At 37.6% G+C, this 18,748-nt stretch overlaps 1 protein-coding gene across 2 annotated transcripts in view; it reads right to left on the bottom strand.

The window, feature by feature from the left end:
• LOC127637275 (plexin-B2-like) overlaps positions 1-18,748 on the bottom strand; it is a 145,813-nt gene that overhangs the window by 7,887 nt on the left and 119,178 nt on the right. For both annotated transcript variants that reach the window (XM_052118236.1, XM_052118235.1), the window contains 21 exons: positions 18,376-18,471; positions 17,992-18,079; positions 16,858-17,018; positions 15,984-16,132; positions 15,726-15,858; positions 13,767-13,903; positions 13,461-13,640; positions 13,176-13,287; positions 11,518-11,727; positions 11,237-11,416; positions 11,009-11,145; positions 10,195-10,295; positions 8,619-8,848; positions 7,367-7,548; positions 7,103-7,169; positions 6,874-7,020; positions 4,840-4,996; positions 4,124-4,224; positions 3,674-3,758; positions 3,307-3,458; positions 2,310-2,470 (listed from right to left, as the gene is read on the bottom strand). In XM_052118236.1, coding sequence (XP_051974196.1) covers positions 2,310-2,470; positions 3,307-3,458; positions 3,674-3,758; positions 4,124-4,224; positions 4,840-4,996; positions 6,874-7,020; positions 7,103-7,169; positions 7,367-7,548; positions 8,619-8,848; positions 10,195-10,295; positions 11,009-11,145; positions 11,237-11,416; positions 11,518-11,727; positions 13,176-13,287; positions 13,461-13,640; positions 13,767-13,903; positions 15,726-15,858; positions 15,984-16,132; positions 16,858-17,018; positions 17,992-18,079; positions 18,376-18,471 — 2,966 coding nt within the window. The remainder of the gene's footprint in view (positions 1-2,309; positions 2,471-3,306; positions 3,459-3,673; positions 3,759-4,123; positions 4,225-4,839; positions 4,997-6,873; positions 7,021-7,102; positions 7,170-7,366; positions 7,549-8,618; positions 8,849-10,194; positions 10,296-11,008; positions 11,146-11,236; positions 11,417-11,517; positions 11,728-13,175; positions 13,288-13,460; positions 13,641-13,766; positions 13,904-15,725; positions 15,859-15,983; positions 16,133-16,857; positions 17,019-17,991; positions 18,080-18,375; positions 18,472-18,748) is intronic.

Raw genomic sequence — 18,748 nt, 5'->3', positions numbered from 1 at the left:
CATCCCACTTTATAGCACAGATATATGATAACTCCTCAGACAAGTTTGTTACTAACCCTCACAAAATGAATTCAGTTCTTTTCCTTATACTCCAAGCTGTACACTTCTCAACCTCCCTCAGACTCATCAATAACGGATACATTTTTCCACAATTTAAGCATGCCTACTTTTAATACAAACATGGCAGAGACTTTGGATGATCCTCTCGGGTTAGACGAAATCACCACTCCTATTGGTCTCATGCAGAGTAATAAAAGAATCTCAGCTCAAATAGCCCCCTTACTGTTTGATATGTTTAATGATTCACTGGAGCAGGGCTCTCTCCCAGCCTCTTTGAATCAAGCATCCATTTCCCGCTTATTAAAAACAAAAAACAAAGACTCAACTTTATGTAGTACAGTTGCAATCAAAATTATTCAACCCCCCCAAGACAGTAAGGATTTACAAAGGTAAGCTTTTCTTGGTGTGATAACACCAACGATAAAGGATGCTCCACAAATGATTGACTTTGGGGGTTGAATATTTTTGACATGAAATTTGTGGACAGAATTAGTTATTTGTTATTTTAATATGGAGGTAAACTGAACTCTGTTCTCAAAATCACTCAAATGTGTATTAGGAACTTACGTTGACTCTCTTACTGAGGTTTTAGTTGATGTGTTTTAATTCACATCACCAGAATGTATTGCTGGTCAGGGGCATTGGATATTTTTGATTGCAACTGTAATTATAGGCTCATCAGTTTATTGAATGCAGACATAAATATCTTTGCAAAGGTGTTGGCAAGGCGCATTGATGCATGTCTGCCTGATATTATATCTGATGACCAGACAGGGTTTATCACTGGGTGTCATCCAACACCCAGCGATTGCTGAATATCATTTTTAATCCATCTGCTTCTGCGACCCCTAAAATGGTAATCTCCCTCAATGATGAAAAAGCATTTTTACCCTCTGTTATTGATCACACTTTTAAAAGATGGAGAGATAAGGGCATTGTTTGTTTTTCAGATCTTTTTATTGATAATTATTTTGGTACTTTTAATTACCTTATTTCCAAATATAATTTACATACTACAGGCTTATACACATAGTTCCAGCTTCTCCTCTTGAGAATATATTGCCTGCCCCTATAGCTGGTAGCCTTATCTCTTCTATTTATGATATGTTACTTTCATCTAGACTATCATCTCTCTCTTGCTTGAGGATAACATGGGAGAAAGTGTTGGAACTCAGTTTCTCTGAAGAGCTGTGGACTTTAATTTTTGCACCAAACTCACTATACTCAAGCCAGACTTCATAAATTGTTTCCAGGAACTGATTTCCAGGACTCTTATCAGATGCTCTTTTTCCCCTGCTGACCACACCCACACATTCTACAGCTGCCCAAAATAGCCTTCATACTGGGTTTTGCATATTTCTCTATTGCCATGTCCTATGGTTGCCATATTTGGTGGGTCTCCTTTATCAGCCCTTTTCACAAAACAACAAGCAGATGTTATTGCTTTTGCCTCTCTGGTAGACAGATGATGCATTTTGTTGCTATGGAAGTGTCTAATTCCACCCCCTACCACCTCCTGGTTAAGGGACCTTATGTCATTCCTTTCACTAGAAAAATTAAAATACACTAATCTCAACTGATTTTGAACCATTATTTTTATATGATTCTATGACCTCATTATATTCTGACAAATTTGTATTTTTGCATGTATGTCTGTGTGTGTGTGTATATGAATGTATGTATGTGCATATATATATATGTGTGTGTGTGTGTGTGTGTAAAATGACTGACAGGCAGAGAGTATTTCTACTAGTTTTCTGATTGGCCAAAAAAAGTGTTCCTGTGTCAGGAAATTCATAGGACAGCTAGTCCTGTGTGCAAAGTGCCATCTTATTTTAACCAATGTTTGATTTGATTGAACTAAGGTTTGTTCCATCCTCATTTCTCCATGAATAGCTGTTTTTTAATTCCTTGCTCTGATGCTTATATCAGTAGCACATCAATCGATCAAAGAGCATCTGAGGTCAGAAAAAGTTATCTCAGAGTTTAGAGTGAGATTTTAATAATACAACGTTCTAGTGTCCCAAATGGGGATGGCGAGCTGAAATCACTCCATACTCAATACCAATACCAAGTCCCTTTATCTCGACTCAAAACAAATCAAAACCTTCATGACTCACCCACCAGTCATGGTTCTTCTGCAAAATAATAACAAGGGCAATTTAATGAGCAGCTGATGACAGCAGATGGGAGAGGGGATGGAACACAGAAGTGTGCTGTCTGTCTGTCTATCTGAAAGTGTTTCATACCTGTTGGTTTTCCATATGTGAATGGTCTCATCATCAACGTTGTCATGTTTTAGCGCTTGTTCGTCTAAAAAGTCAAAGAAATATTTGACTGCAGGAGGAACCACAGTACCAGAACACAACACACTGCTGAAGAAATCATCCACAAACTGCTGCAGCGTGCCCTGTAACACACACACACACACACACACACACACACACACACACACACACACACATTAAATCATTTTCCAACTCACCTTACAATTAACCAGAACTTGGGGTGCAAATTTGCTATATCTCAAATATCCCAGATGTTTAAGATATGTACTATACACTCAGTGGGCACTTCATTAAGAACTCCTGTACACCTACGTATTCATGCAATTATCTAATCAGCCAATCGTGTGGTAGCAGTGCAATGCATAAAATCATGCAGATATGGGTCAGGAGCAAAAGTTAATGTTCACATCAACCATCAGAATGGAGAAAAAAATTATGATCTCAGTGATCTTGTCCGTAGCATGATTGTTGGTGCCAGATGGGCTGCTTTGAGTATTTCTGTAACTGTTGATTTCCTGGGATTTTCACACACAACAGTCTCTAGAGTTTATACAGAATGGTGCTAAAAACATCCAGTGTGTGGCTGTTCTGCGGATGGAAACGCCTTGTTGATGAGAGAGGTCAATGGAGAATGGCCAGACTGGTTGGAGCTGACAGACAGGCTATGGTAACTCAGATATCCACTCTGTACAATTGTAGTGAGCAGAATAGCATCTCAGAATGCACAACATGCCGAACCTTGAGGCGGATGAGCAACAACAGCAGAAGACCACGTCTGGCACTTTATTAGGACCATAGTGTTCCTAATAAAGTGCTCAGTGAGTGTATATTGGCTCTAAATAAAATGTAGTTACATTCTGGCACTGACTGAAGCCAATTCCATTTAAATACTTCTATACTTGCAAAATCTGAATGAAATTCCGAAATAGAAACAAAACATATTTTCCATATAATGTACCTTCATAGAGAGCAGTCTGGTCAGGTAGATCTCAGTGATGGCTTTTGTGGTGGCCTTGTCTTTCATGCTACCTCTCTTTGATTTATCCTCATCAAGTTCATCTGCAGGTCTGACCAGATGAAATACTTTTTCATCCTCCAGCAAAGCATTTTCTGTGAAACACAAAAAAAGCACATTTGAAGGTCTGCTTGTTGGTCCTTTCTTAGAAACCTTCAATTTGTTCTGTGTTTTTATATTATTAAGGACTGTAAATTTGTTTTTACTATTAAGGAAAATTAATGACAAGCCATGCACTGGTCTAAGCAGAAAAAAAATTGGATAATTGGTTAACATTTTTAACACTCTGGTATAAATGAATGCCACTAACTCTCTTCGTGGTTGTCTTGGTGCTGGTAAAAAGACTGCTGAGTGTGCAGAACTCTGGACAATACCAGTGTGGCACCATCTCTCACCTAATACACACACACACACAAATACATAATTTAACACAATCGATCAACACGGAAACATATCAATCAAATAATTGGGTTGACAAATAATTTAACATGCTTAAAAAAGACGAAATTAAAGTCTATTTTCTTAAGGTTAGTAGTAGTGTGCCATCCAAGACAACATTATCAATGGAAAATATTAGATTAAAATGTTCTGTATCTTTATATGGAAAACAGGTCTTTGAAAAAATGTTTAATATTCTCATTCTCTATTCAGCTGGAGAAGAAAAAAAAATCAATAGCACACAGGTTTGGACAACATGAGGATGAGTAAATTATAACAGCATTTTCATTTTCGATGTAAACTTCTTTAACCCAACACTCACATTGTAATGTGCCAGTGTGTTAAGCCGTTTCCACCTCCCCTCATTTTGTGATGTCAAGTCCAAATCAGACAGGATCTGCCCTGTAGATCCGGGACGCCACTCTGTGGCAGTAAGAGAAAGTACATCTTTAACCATCCATCATCCATCAACAACAACAAAAAAAGACTTAAGACATATTACACTTGACAACTTGAGATGAAGAAAATCACTGGCTCGTTTTTTCCCTACAGTCTTTCATTTATGCAGACTCATCTGTCTGATGGATGATGTGAGACATCAGCTTTAACAATTCAGCACAAAGAAAAACTCATTATGAACTGCAGGAGTACAGACCAACAGGAGCCAGATCCTACCATTAATCAAACCACTATCTGTTCAGAGCCGGGATGAGGTCACCTTCTTCCTTCACTTAATTTAAATGCAGCATGTTGTTTATGAAAAGTGCTATTTATGCATATTACTTTCATAAAGTTGGAGACTTTATCCGTTTACATCAAGAACACAGCAGTGCATCTTGTCTCCAACCAACCAAAGAGGGCCTCAATGAATAAGCTATACCCAAGGAGGCCTAAATTACCTGAATAAAGCTATCCATTAGCTATCCATAAGGGTCTGCTGAATATAAATGTTGAAAAATTGACATATGATAATAAATCAGGTGTGAAGTGGTGGGGAAATTTAAATAACTGCAGCAGGTTGTGTAAATGATGTCTAACCCAGAGCGACGCTGTCCACCGTTGGTCTCTGTGAGTAAGGCAGATTCCTGTAAACCTGCTCGATGATCTTCTCCTTCACCTGGGAGATGGAGTCACAGTTCAGCACTTTGACAGGGGTCACGTCAGGACCCTCACCGTGAACCAGCACCTGAAGGGTCTAGAAAGATCAAACAGTCTTCAAATCAACTGATTCCAAATGGACCAATGTCAATCATCAAATAAACAATTAGAATTACACGTTTAAAATTCCAAACAAAGACAGTGGACCTGAATATAGAATAGTAATAGAGTGGTCCATGATATTAGGGTGTTGTGGAAGGCTGCCAGTGTGTAGCTATGCGGTTGCTAAGGAGATCTGAGTGGCTGCTAGGTGGTCACTTACTGCCCCATTTTTAAAAAGAGCCCTCGACCATTTCTTTATGATATTCTAGTTTCAAGATATGGATCAGGCCTCTACTTCATTATAAGTCAATGGGAGTTTTTCACACATTTTATTGTCTGCCAGATGAAGAGCGCAAGCCTGATTGCTTAGAAAAGTAACAGAATATCTCTGCTCAACAAGCCACACGATTTGAGGTATCATTCAAAAGCATGGAAGTTTAATACTTAGTTATTACACCCCTAACTCTGTATAAGCAATGCCTTAGCAAGCACCAATTAAAAGTGCATTTTTCAGGTTAAAATCTTGGTTGATGAAATACATGGGTACTCTGCAAACAAAATAAAAATGTTGTTAGTTTGTTTTCTAAGATTTCATTAATCTTTCTCTAGTGAGCAGTTCTCTCTAACAGCTAATGGCTGTTCAGTCCCAGAGGAGCAGTGTTATGCTTGATAATGAGATTACAGAATCACTGCTGGCCAATGAAATGGTGTTAGAATGACACTGATGGACACACTAAAAGCATCTTCGCCCTTTCTGAACATTTCTGCTAGAATAGTGCTGTAAAATTCACTTTGTAGGCATTAGTAAACAGATAAACAGCATCCCTGCCACACACACATCAGTAACGTCAACCTTTTAAAATATGTCTTCTTAAAGGCATAGATGCGACGGACCTGTTGTGTCGCATCTCACTAAAATAACTTGCCCTTCATTCAGTTCCATTCTTTACACTATGTTTTTACCGCAAGAAAGTGTTCTGTGTGAACGAGCCCCTTAAAGGGATAGTTCACCCAAAAATGTAAATTCTCTCATCATTTACTCACCCTCATGCATCCCAGATGTGTATGACTTACATTCTACTTCTAAAGATTTTTAGAAGAATATCTCAGCTCTGTAGTTCCATACAATGCAAGTGAATGGGTACCAAACTTAGACGCTCCAAAATGGACATAAAAAGGCAGCACAAATGTATATATGATATGATAGGTGTGTTTGAGAAACAGATCAATATGCAAGTCCTTTTTTAATATAAATTCTTCTCCCTGCACAGGTGGCGATATGCACAAATAATGTGAATAGCCAAAAACAAAATAGAAGAATGTGAAAGTGAAAGTGGAGATTGATAGAAAAGATATAAATATATTAATTTGTTTCTCTACCACACTTATAATATTGCTTTTGAAGATATGGATTTAACCACTGGAGTCTTATGGATTATTTTTATGTCCTTTTGGACCTTCAAAATGTTGGTACCCATTCACTTGCATTGTGAGGACCTACAGAGCTGAAATATTCTTCTAAAAATCTTTGTTTCTGTACAGCAGAAGAAAGAAAGTCATACACATCTGGGGTGGCATGAGGGTGAGTAAATGATGAGAGCATTTACATTTTTGGGTGAACTATCCCTTTAAGAGGCTCGTTCACACAGAACAATTTCTTGTGGTAAAAACACAGTGTAAAGAATGGAACTGAATGAAGGGCAAGTTATTTTAGTGAGATGCAAGACAACAGCCAAATGTCAGAAATTGCATTGACCTGAGATCAACCTGTTAAAATGGAGGAACATCAGAGAGCATTTACTAATATTGGTAACCCCAGCAAACAATAGTCCATCATGGTAAAAACAAAGTCACTGTGGTTAAGACACTCACCAAAACTATGTACTCAACATCATCTCCCAAAAGTCCTGTATCGTTCAGCGTGTATTTAGCCCTCTTCATCTTGGCATCAACTGGTCCTTTTTCCACCTGGTGTTTAATGGCCTTAAAGAGCTTGTACAGAGGCTCACCTGCTGAGTCCTGAGAGAACACACATTAGTCAGTCTCGGTAATTACCAGCTTGTACCATTTATGCAATTTTAATTATAGTAAAATTGTTTACCCTTAAGAACTGGTAGAGACATATGGACATCCAGTTACACAACATTCTCTCCACAACGGTGTCGGACCTGAACATGACAAACAGAGGAACAAAGAGTCTTTACATGCTCATCAAATCTCTATAGATTAAGCATAATGTCAAAGCACTCAATGTCAGGGCAGTACTAGAAATCAGTTCTTTAAAACAAAGATTCAACATGCCGAACAGAGGGACTATTGACCAGAAAATAGACCAGAAATATCAAAATGTGGTTGTGGTTCTGACCTGCGGAGCATGAGTTTGGGGTACTTGCTGCAAACGTACTCATCCATTAGCTCAAGCAGGAGCGTTCTCATGATGTCTGTGTAATACTCCAACTTGCCATGCAGAGCCACAGTCAAAAGAGATGCAAAGTACACCTTATTCCTGGCATTAAACTCCGGCTTGCCCTCAAGGGTACGAATGAACTATAGCACACAGATATCAGCACATAAGTCAGATAATAAATCAAATTCAGCTCTATGCAGGCACATCAGCAGAGCAGAACTACAGAATGTGTTTTATAATGACATTTTAAAGTCTTATTTCTGCAGGGGAAAAAAGGGAAATTATGGCCATCAAGTAAAACATACAATGAGCCTGTCAGTACCAAAGAGAAATGACTCTGTAATTTAGGCCCGTTATAGTGAGTCAATACAGCTGAATTTTTAAATCAAGCAGTGTTTTAAAGGGTTCCCACACTTATTGAACAATGCATTTTAATGACCTTTCCAGTCATTTGTGATTACTCGATACAACATTTAAAAAAATTATTTTGTTTTGGCCCGATTTACTCATATTTCGGACATCTCTATGGCTTGCAAGAAAATTCTACTCAAAACAAGACCGATATCTAGCCAATGAAATAGTATAAAACTCTCGTGACTTTATTTAAAGCTAGGGTGTGCAATCTTTTCCAGAATTTATTTTTTTATACTGGTTGAAATATATATATATATATATATCTTCTGTGGAAGGGACAGGACTAATAAATGATTGACCAATCATTGAATTCTGTCCGATTGTAATGATAGGATGTTCTTCCTCTGTCAATCCATATTTGCATACCGCCGCACAACTTGTTCACGCAGACAATGACACATCATCAGCGCGGGTTCCTTGACACTGTCCAGAGCGAGCGCAAGAATGGAAGGTTTAATCACAACTACCTTATGTTCCTCCTGAACCACCAGTAAAAGGAAACAAGACAGACAATGTTAGAAACTTCTACAACACTTAGACTCTGCTCTGTGTGTGTGTTCATGTTTGATAGAGGAGGTGTGCCTTTGGAGACACCTCTGAAGTGAGGGCAGGCTCTATGCTTTCAAAGCCAGTTCGCTAACTGCTAGTCTCTCTGGATTACACACCCTAGCTTTAAAGCCAGGCCTGGAAAACACGAACTTCCATTTTTGTTAAAAAAAGAAACCCTGATATTTCCATGTTTTTCATGACTCCGGGAGCCCTGATTTTATGACCTGTTATGAAAGGAGGGTCTTACATTGATAAGGAAAGTTTTGCTGTTAAGGAGGTTGGAGAACTGGTTGAGTGCCTGGCCTACGATGGCTTTGCGTGATTCTGGGATATTCAGCTTGCCGGTTATCATGACATCATTGGCCCCATCTTGGGAGGGCAGGAAGAAAACGCGATCCGTGTAGTTTTTGTAGTCCAAGAATGGGATACGAGCTTCGCTTAGATCACTAGTGTGATCTTCCATCTCAATCATTAGATCTGAGAAATACAGAACCAGTTAACACATGTATCTATCCCTCTGTGGACTGAAACAGTATGTTTACATGCACTTTAAAGGTCCATTTCAGACAGACAAATGTGTGGAGTTGGACTAACAAAACTAGATAATGCCATTGACGCTCAGACGAAGCCTCATCTGACGATCTTCCTTCAAATATTCGATTATGCATTGTGTCATGTATACTCAGGAAGACCGTAGCTTGGTGATGCAAAACCCCGCTGTAGCTTCATTATTACTGAACATGTACACATACAGATTGTCTTGAAGTGTACAAAAATGATTCTCCTTTTCAAATTGTTGTATTTAAATTGAAGGTTTGAGAATAACAAAATATTTTCCTTTTATCACTTTTTCATGCTCTGTTCTTCTAAAACTGATTTTTAAAGCAAACTTTGCAAGAACTGACCATACTTTATAATTGAGTCTAGAAATATTGTTATAGCAAATAAATAAAATATGTGTGATGACAAAAAACACAATTTATTTACAGGAATAATTCTCCCCAAAGAGAAAATTCTCTCATCGTTTACTCACCATCATGTCATCACAAATGTGTACAACTTTCTTCTGCAGAACACAAACAGAGATGTTTAGAAGAATATCTCAGCTCTGTAGGTCCACACAATGCAAGTGTATGGTGGCCAGAACTTTGAAGGTCCAAAAGCATATAAAGGCAGCATTAAATAATCCATACGACTCCAGTGGTTAAATGTATATCTTCAAAGCAATATGATAGATGTGGGTTATTTTTTAAGACATTTTTACTCCTCTCCTCACAGGCCAGTAGGTTGCAATATGCACAAATAATGTGAATAACTAAAAATAAAAGAAGAATGTGAAAGTGGAGATTTATAGTAAAAAGGACTTGATAAGGACAAATATTGATCTGTTTCTCACCCATATCATATCGCTTCTGAAGATATGCTGAAGATTAAACCCCTGGAGTCGTATGGATTATTTTTATGATGGATTATTAGACCTTTAAAGTTCTGATCACCATTCCCTTGCACTATATGGATCTACTGAGCTGAAACATTTTTCTTAATATCTTTTTTTTTGTGTTTAGCAGAAGAAAGTCATGCACATCAGGGATGGTATGAGGGCGAGTAAATGATGAGATAATTTTCCTTTTTGGGTGAACAATTCATTTAACCATTTGCAAGCAAAGGTTACACTTTGGTGGCAAAAAAAACACCCCAACTCAGTTTTAAAGAGTATTAACAACAGTTTATAGAGTTTAAATGTGCATTTAAAAAAACGAATCGCAAATGTCCAAGTCAGTCTAGACAGGTCCGTCTGAACGGATGGAAGATAAGACACTCACCTGTAAACTCCTTTTTACAGCGTTCACGTACACTCTCCTCAAGATTGGCCAGCTGATTTTTTACCTTGTCATACTCCCTTTCTGCTTGCTGACTTTTTCTCCTGCACACATACACAAATGCAAACACAAAAACATAATTTCATTTGAGGACAGAAAAACGATAGGGGAAAGTGTGGGGAATGGGATCAGGAAATTGTTGCAAGCCAGTCTTGAACTCGCATTGCCTGTATGAGCACCATGGTTAAATTTGGCAGAGCATGTGCGCAAGCCACTAAGACATTCATAAAACACTAAGACAGCCCCAGCTCTGACAATCAAAAAAAAATTCTCTCCACAATTTGTAATGCCTAATTCCCAATGCGCTCCAAGTCTTCGTGGTGGCGTAGTGAACACTATCGATCTGACTCAATCCGGGTGGCGGAGGACGAATCTCAGATGCCTCTATGTCAGAGACCGTCAATCCGTGCATATTATCGCGTGACTTGTGAGCACATTCCCACGGAAATGAGCATGTGTGGAGGCTTCACGCACAACTCACCACGCGCCCCATCGAGAGCGAGATTCACATAATGGCGTCCACGAGGAGGTTACCCCATGTGACTCTACCCTCCTTAGCAACTGGGCCAATTTGGTTGCTTAGGACACCTGGCTGGAGTCACTCAGCACGCCCTGGATTCGAACCCGCGACTCCGGGGGTGGTAGTCAGCGTCAATACTCGCTGAGCTACCCAGGCCCGAATCATAAATGTTTTTGACAATCAGAACAGCTTCCATCATTACAGTCTAGTGCAATCTGTGGGACCATGTTTTGTTACCTGTAGCAATAGATTGACACTGCAATGAAGAGCACCATTGGAATAATGACAGCAGGAATGATGATGTAAAGTGGAACCTCATATTTCCTCTCAAAGTGCACAGAGCCGACATCCCACTCTCCATTTCCAAACTTTATCTGAGAATGACATGAAACTTTAAACTCATGGAATAACAAATATTAGAGCTTGTGTAGAGAAGTGAAGATGTTATGAATGTGGTTTTCTAACCAGCAGTTCCATAGCCTCTGAACTTGTGTCTCTGCGATGGCGTCTGGAGGTGGATGTTGGAGGGCTCGAGGGGGCCACGAGGAAAAGCTTATCATCCTCCAGTATTGTCACTGAACAAGGTGCATTGCCCACAAATGCCTGGGCCTCTTTGGCAGTCATGGCTTTAGAAAAACCTTGACCCTGCAACACAGAAAAGCAGTTATGGATAAGTAAAAGTAGTAGCGTTAGCAATAATAACTCATTTTAAACCAAACTGTTATGCTGGTAGGAAACACATTTACATTAACATTAATGATGCTGCCTTCTGTGATGGCTTTATCAGTTAAACGGACGAAAGTGGGGTCTGGATGGTAAACGAAGTCTGTCAGGTTCTCCACCAAGTTGTCAAGCTGGATGATGGTTCTTAAGGAATGGCTCTCATAAGATTTGTTCACAATTGGAGAGAGGAACTCCAGTACAGTCTCGTTCTTGTGTTTAACCTCCTGTACGAACTGCGAGATCCAAAAGAATTCTTTGTTAAAGTTTCTCTCATTATACAACACTTTTCACAAAAGTCTGAGCATTCTTTACAAGAAAGGAATGAGACGATATGATGTCAGTGGTGTAATGATTACTGTTTATTAACAGTGAGAAAAGGGAGATGCGGACAGAAAATAGACAGATACAAGAAAAGAGGAAAATATCAGCCTGAAACTGAGCAATCATTATAAAATGTAACAATTTGATCAAAGAAAATTCCAGGAAAAAGATATCGACATTTTTCAATAGCCAAAAAAAAAATACATTTGACCAGTGTTAATCTAGTCAAAGATATCACTATAGAACACGTTAACTGAAGTTACTGTAACTGGTGTGAAGGGTTTTTGATTTAGTCAAAAAGAGGCATCAAGACAATAGCTAAACAATTTTATTAAAGCATAGTGTTGATGAAAATATAACGAGAAAGAAATAATACTGCAAGTTATTAACATTTCAAGATATAAACAGAAGAATCATCTAGAGAACCATCTGTTTATTTAAGATGATATTAGATATGGATTCATCTAATCCAATAATCCAGTATGTTGGGGATTTAACATGCTGAACATCGGCAAAATGAACCGCTTTAAAACAGGTTAATATACCCTTCGCTAAGCCCCGCCCAATCCTATCTTAGAAACTGTTGCCATGCACCATTTCTCTGACAAGCGATGAGAGTCATGTTTAAAAAAAAAAAAAAAAGTATTTATATATTTGAGTTTAGTTTGATTACATTAGTGTCTGTAAAAGTGTAGAAAAATGAACACTACATTTGACCGAACTAAAAGAAGAAACCTAACGATTCACAATTACCATTAATTGGCAAATTACAAGCAATAAGGATGCTTAGAGAAGAATTTTATGAAAAAATAAATAAATAAATCATTTATTTTATATTTTTCATTGAATAACGACTTAAAAGGGCTTTGCGCAATTTCTTTAAATATTCTAATTTCCTTAAAAAGTGTGAACACTTGCGAGTTTGGAGTGGGACCATCTGGTAGTTGACCAATGGGAGACATAGGGATTTATTAATGGCTTCAGAACAATTGGAATATTGCTCAAGTCATATGTAATAATTTTATGGTACTTTTGGACCTTGACAATCAAAATTGGCATCCTGTTTTTTTGTTTCTATGGAAAAGAACAGCTTGTATCATCTCTTTTTGGGTTCCAAGGAAGAAAAAAGTTATATGGGTTTGGAATGATGAGGGTACATGAATGAAAATGAATTTTCATTTTTGGGTGAACTATCCCTTTAAGGAACTATAGGTAAATGTTTGCTTTTAATATGATCTGTGACCAGCTTTTTCAGTTCAGTTCCCAGTCTTGGCTATTGAAAAAATATATAAAAAAGAGACACTATCCTGATCAAAGATCAATGTAAATGAGCACTGTTCCATACAAGAATAATACACACCTCCACATTGCTGGACTTTTGATTGAGCTCATCAGAAGAGGGCAGCACTCGCATGGTTGCTCTCTGCACTTGATCAAACCCTGATCCCATCACTAAGATCGTACGACCTCCACTAGAACACACACAAAAAACACACATAGGCATGTAACTCTTGTGTGCATACTTATACAGTATATTTTATTACGGATCTAGTTTTGACTGACATCCCAAATTAAATATTTTCAAAAAGACTGTTAAGACAGTCTTAACAATTGGAAAACAGATCTGTGTGCATAATGGACTAACCAAATGAAGCTTGCTTGTGGAACATAATCTGAAACTTTGGGATTGGCCGAGTATTCGAATCCGCTAACTTCTTTGGAGGTGTCCTTGCCGTATTTCACAATAACAGTCAACTTGTCAGAGGGAATCTTTTGTCCTTTATAAGGGCCAGTCTTACAGGTAATATTTTGCCCAAATTTCAACCTGTATATTTGAAACCACAAAAACATAATTAGGAATAGACAAAACAAATACGTATATTTATTTATATGTCAAAAAATACATTTGCTTAATTTCTACGAACATCTACAGATAGGGCTTGTTACTCACACTTCACAAATCTCTCCTCCTACTATAACGCTGATGTCATCTTTACTAGCAGTGTCGAGATTCCGCCCTGTGATAGTGATGAGGGTTCCCCCAGCTTCAGGACCTTTAGAGGGGGACACAGCCTCGGGAATAGGGTCCTTATTGATGGAAATAAAAATCTGTCAACATTTGCTCTCAGCCTCATTTATAGCTCAGGTTCTACATGAGTTTGGTTTTCTTTAAATATCATCATCATATAGTCAGCTAAACTCAAACACAAAGCAGAGAAATAAATATTAACTTAAACGTTTAAGGATCATTTGGAACATATAAGGTCTGTAGAAGACTGAAATATAATAAATATTCAACAATAACCTGAACAAACAAATCGACATGGAATGCTGGTGTGGTGGTGTTCATGAAAAAGCATTTTCTACCCATTTTACTTCGATAATGTAACATATTTCAGAGAAAAACAGAATATTAGTGGTAATACAGTAAAATATTAAGTATTCCGGTTTCAATACAAGTTAAGCGCAATAAACAGCGTTTGTGGCATAATGTTTATAACCAGAATAATCCCTCTTTATAATCTCTTGTTTTAGGGTTTGTTGACATTACATCATCATGGCAATGTAGTTGTAAACTGGATATAACATTACACAGAAAAGGTTAGTAAGCGATTTTATCACACTAAAATCATGTTAAAGGAGCAATATGTAACATTGACAAATCCAGCGTTTAAAATGGGTACTGCAGTCCAAATTCAAAATATTGGAGAGAGTTGTCTCCCCCGCCCCCTCCTCCCCAGACTCGAAGCTCACGCAGTTGCCAGGTTGAGGGCACACAACAGGATCGAGCAAACTGACAAATGGCAAGTGACAAGCCTTACACTGCAAGTTGATCAGCTAATATATGTTTGCAATGTTTTTATTGTTTGAAAATTATTAACCAGCTCATGTGGATTTTTTATAACTCTGTCAATGTTAGCTAGAAGTATTGCTGGCTTCCATGGCTGCAGCGTGCTGTGTTTGCCCGCTAACTTGTTTCAAATCTGGCAACCCGAGGTGTCAAAATACAATTGGGATATGGGCAGTGGGTGGGATAAGACAGGCCAAACCACAAACAGAAATTCCAGCCCTTTCAATGTAGAATATATGCACAGTAGCATTGTATTTGGAGAAGCCAGTATTTCAACTTTTCCTAAATCTCTGATAAAATATTATGAAAATGTTATGCTTTAGTACAGTAAATATACTACAAATGGCACCTTTAACATGCATATTGTTTATGTCTTGTGGCTATACTTTTGAAACAATGTGTATTTTAACATTTACAGATTGGCCCCATTCACTTCCACTGTAAATGTCTCATAGGAACCTAGATTTTTGCTTTTTTTTGTTTCTTTTGTTTTTTTAAGAAAATGAAATTTATTGTGGTAATCAACATTATGGCACAAATTCTGTTGATTGAGCTTAACTTGTATTGAAAACTGAATAGTCCTTTAAATTACTGTTTAAAGTAATGGCAAGATTTTAGAAAGGCTGCATTGACTTCATTAGTAACCTTGAACAATGGCTAAATAGCTTTTTGGCAATTGGTTAACATTAATTCCGGTACATTTAAATGAAATATTACAAAGACTGTTTCTTTGTTTCTATTGTTTCTTTGAAATAATATGCACTGATGAATCATTAACAATAAGACCAGCAGCATATAATAATTTTAACTAAATAGGGTTTTATATTGACTAAGTAGATAATACCATGCTGGTCCAGCACAAACCAGGATAAACCAGACTGGAACAGCAAGAACATTCACATAAAAAGATTCAGTCTTTTCAGCAGGATTGTCATGAATTTACAAGGATTACTTAAAAGTTCATTCAAAAGACTGATAAAATAAAAAATAAATCTCTTATTTTCTAGGACTGAGGAAACTAAATGTCAGCAAAAGCATAATCAAAGAGTAAGCAGCTACCCTGTATGTGAACTTCACATCCGATGGTTCACTTTTCCCTCCTTCCACCTCCACTTCCACTGGACCATCTAGGGATGACTCATTGGGCAGGTCCTCTGGGAGTGAAGGGTAGGGCCCGATCACACACACAACACTGATACACAGAGAGATGATAATAAAAGGTTAAACAGCTCTTTCAAGATGCATGTGGTGCAGATATACCCTAAGCTATATCCCCAATATAAGCAATAAATATGTAGTATGCTATTCGTGCAGTACCTGGTAGAGACGGAGTATCTTTCTGGCTGATGAACACATTGCACTCCCGCCACAGTGATCCTCTTAATGTCCTCATGTTTTATGCCCAAGTTGGAGCCCTTAATGGTGACAGAGATTTGCCCATTCATTGGCCCATACCGTGGAACAATCTGGAATGAAAGCAGAACAGCAGAGTTAAAAGAGACTGTGGCAGATGAATTGGATTTTCAATAAACTCTACTGGACATCTGAACACTCTAAGGTGCCGTTCACACAAAAATGCCTGATCCTGTTCACACAGAAATGTGTTCATTGGTAGATGAGAAATGAAGGTTCAAGCTAAGGAATTACTGAGAACCTCATGGCCACTGTGCCCTTGAGCAAGACAGTTGCTTTAGATCAAATTATTTGCCAGATGACAAATTACCAAACGCTATGAGGCCCAGGCGGTGTGATCATTAAAGATGGATTCAACAAAAGACATGAGTCACACACATTTTAACATTTGGTGGCCGTGAAAGACAATGTGTTTAAAATGTAGAGTTTGTGAATACCATTACAGAGCATGCAGCCATCAATATATCATTTAGGCATGAAAAATAAAGATGATGATAAAAAGAAATGGTGTTTTTATGAGAAGATGTGAGAGAAGATGAAGAGAGGGGGAAATTATGAACCACATTTGAACGGGGAGTGGAGAATTATAAATTTGTCAACGCTGACGTCGTTCTGTTAAGATATTCTAGGATGCATTTCATCTTAAGTGTGAAGTTTATCTTTTAGATTCATAATGATGCAACTCTTAAAACACTGATTCATAACCATGTGTTAGTAAAGTTGAATTTAAACAGGAGCAAGGAGAAAAAGAAAGAAGAAATGGTGTCATGTTCCTCACATCAGTGATCTTGGGTGGAGGGCACTGCTCAAGCTCCTGGCTACACAGCTTTCTGTAGATGCAGGATTTTGTGGTATCGCACCACACACAGTCATACTTTTGCTCAGCGTTCTTACACAGACTGCAGTCCTCACGCCTTACAGAACAGTTGTAGAGCACCACTGGGTAGAAGAGAGAAAACTAAATTCACAGTACTTCAATGTAACAACACTCCATGCACAGCATCTTATTTTTTTGTACCAGATAATTACTACTATGATTTTGAAAATCTTGTATTATCCTCATTTGTAAATCACTTTAGATCAAATAGTCTTGTAAGAGAATAAAACTAAATGTAATAGTAGTCATTTATTTCATATTACGTCTAAAATAAGCCCCCCTTAAAATAAATATTCTGAGTTCAATACAAGTTAAGCTCAATCAACAGGATTTGTGGCATAATGTTGATTACCACAAAAAAAAAAAATTTACTCACCCATCCATTTAAAAAAAAAAAAGAAAATCTGGTTACAATGAGGCATTTACAGTGGAAGTCAATGGGGCCAATCCATAAACATTAAAACACTCATTACTTCAAAAGTGAGTATTCATAAACAATAGGTGTTAACATGATTTTAATGTGAAAAAATAACTTGCTAACCTTTTCTGTGAAAGTTGTAGCTTTGTTAATCCATTGTAAGTGCTTCACTGTAACTTAGATTTTTGATTCTTTCTTTTTTTTAAGAAAAGGAGTGATGAGTCAAAATACATTTTTATGGTAATCAACATCATTCCAAAAATGCTGTCGATTGAGCTTCAATTGTGTTGAACCTGGAATATTCCTTTAAATAGCTACTTTTTATCAATAACTTTTTTTGTGCTATAGTAGTACCATGGTATAATGTGAAGTGCCTTGCAGTACCATGTAAATACCATGGTACTTGAATATGGTAATCATTCAGAACCATATATCAAAGTATATGCTATTACCATCTGATACCATCCCTGTAGCATGGTATCGCCACAGTACTCTTTGTACTTCTTCAAAATGGTAGCTTGACAGTAGTTTAACTATAATTATGAGTAACTAGGCAAGTCACAGTTTCAAAGAAGCTTCAGCAACACTGATTTTATGCACGGTTTAGTAAAATGTACCTCTAAGGGTGCTGTCAATCTTCCTTTCTGTGTCTTGATCCATTATGTAGAAAGTCACATTCACTTCTGGCTCTTTGTCATAAGCGAACTGGCATAAAAACAGCAGAATGTGTCATTAACATACACAGAGACAGAAAAATACATCAGAGCATCTGATGCCGCAGCTCTAATACCCCCCTGCCAAAATGTGGTCTTTCGGCATCTGATCACTGTGTTTTCTACACCCACATAGGACTTGAACACTAAGCCCTAAATACATGTGCAGCTCAATAAATGTGAATGCCATATTGGCTGGAGCTTTGTGTGAATGAAGGGATAAGGGAGGGAATAAAGGAGGAAAGGATTGAAAGAGGGATGCTAAAGTAAGGAGGAGCACATACTGACCTCATATCCTTCAAAACTGTACTGTAACCCATCAGCCTCCACAATCACCTCGCCCACCTGTTTCATGAGCTCAGTGCCAATCTGAAAGGTTTTGCCCTGAGAAACAGAGAAAGAGTAATGCTGTTAACAAGAATTCTATAAAATTACAGATTTACTCAAAAACCGAGCTGGCAAATTACTTCACAGAGATATTAAAAAGAATAGGTTTCCTAGACTTTTTGACTAATTACTTTTCCATGATGTTATTTTAGAGTTAAATATTTTAGAGCAGAGCTGAACTAGAAAAAGTAAAAACATTTAAAAAACATCAATTACTTTTTAAACAATCTAATATTTACAGGTTTTCCAAGATTTTTGGGAACCCGTTTCAAAT

Source organism: Xyrauchen texanus, chromosome 45 (assembly GCF_025860055.1).
Source record: "Xyrauchen texanus isolate HMW12.3.18 chromosome 45, RBS_HiC_50CHRs, whole genome shotgun sequence".
In the NCBI taxonomy this organism is placed as follows: domain Eukaryota; kingdom Metazoa; phylum Chordata; class Actinopteri; order Cypriniformes; family Catostomidae; genus Xyrauchen; species Xyrauchen texanus.
The sequence above is the reverse complement of the archived record's forward strand: the minus strand, read 5'-3'. Positions and strand labels throughout refer to the sequence as shown.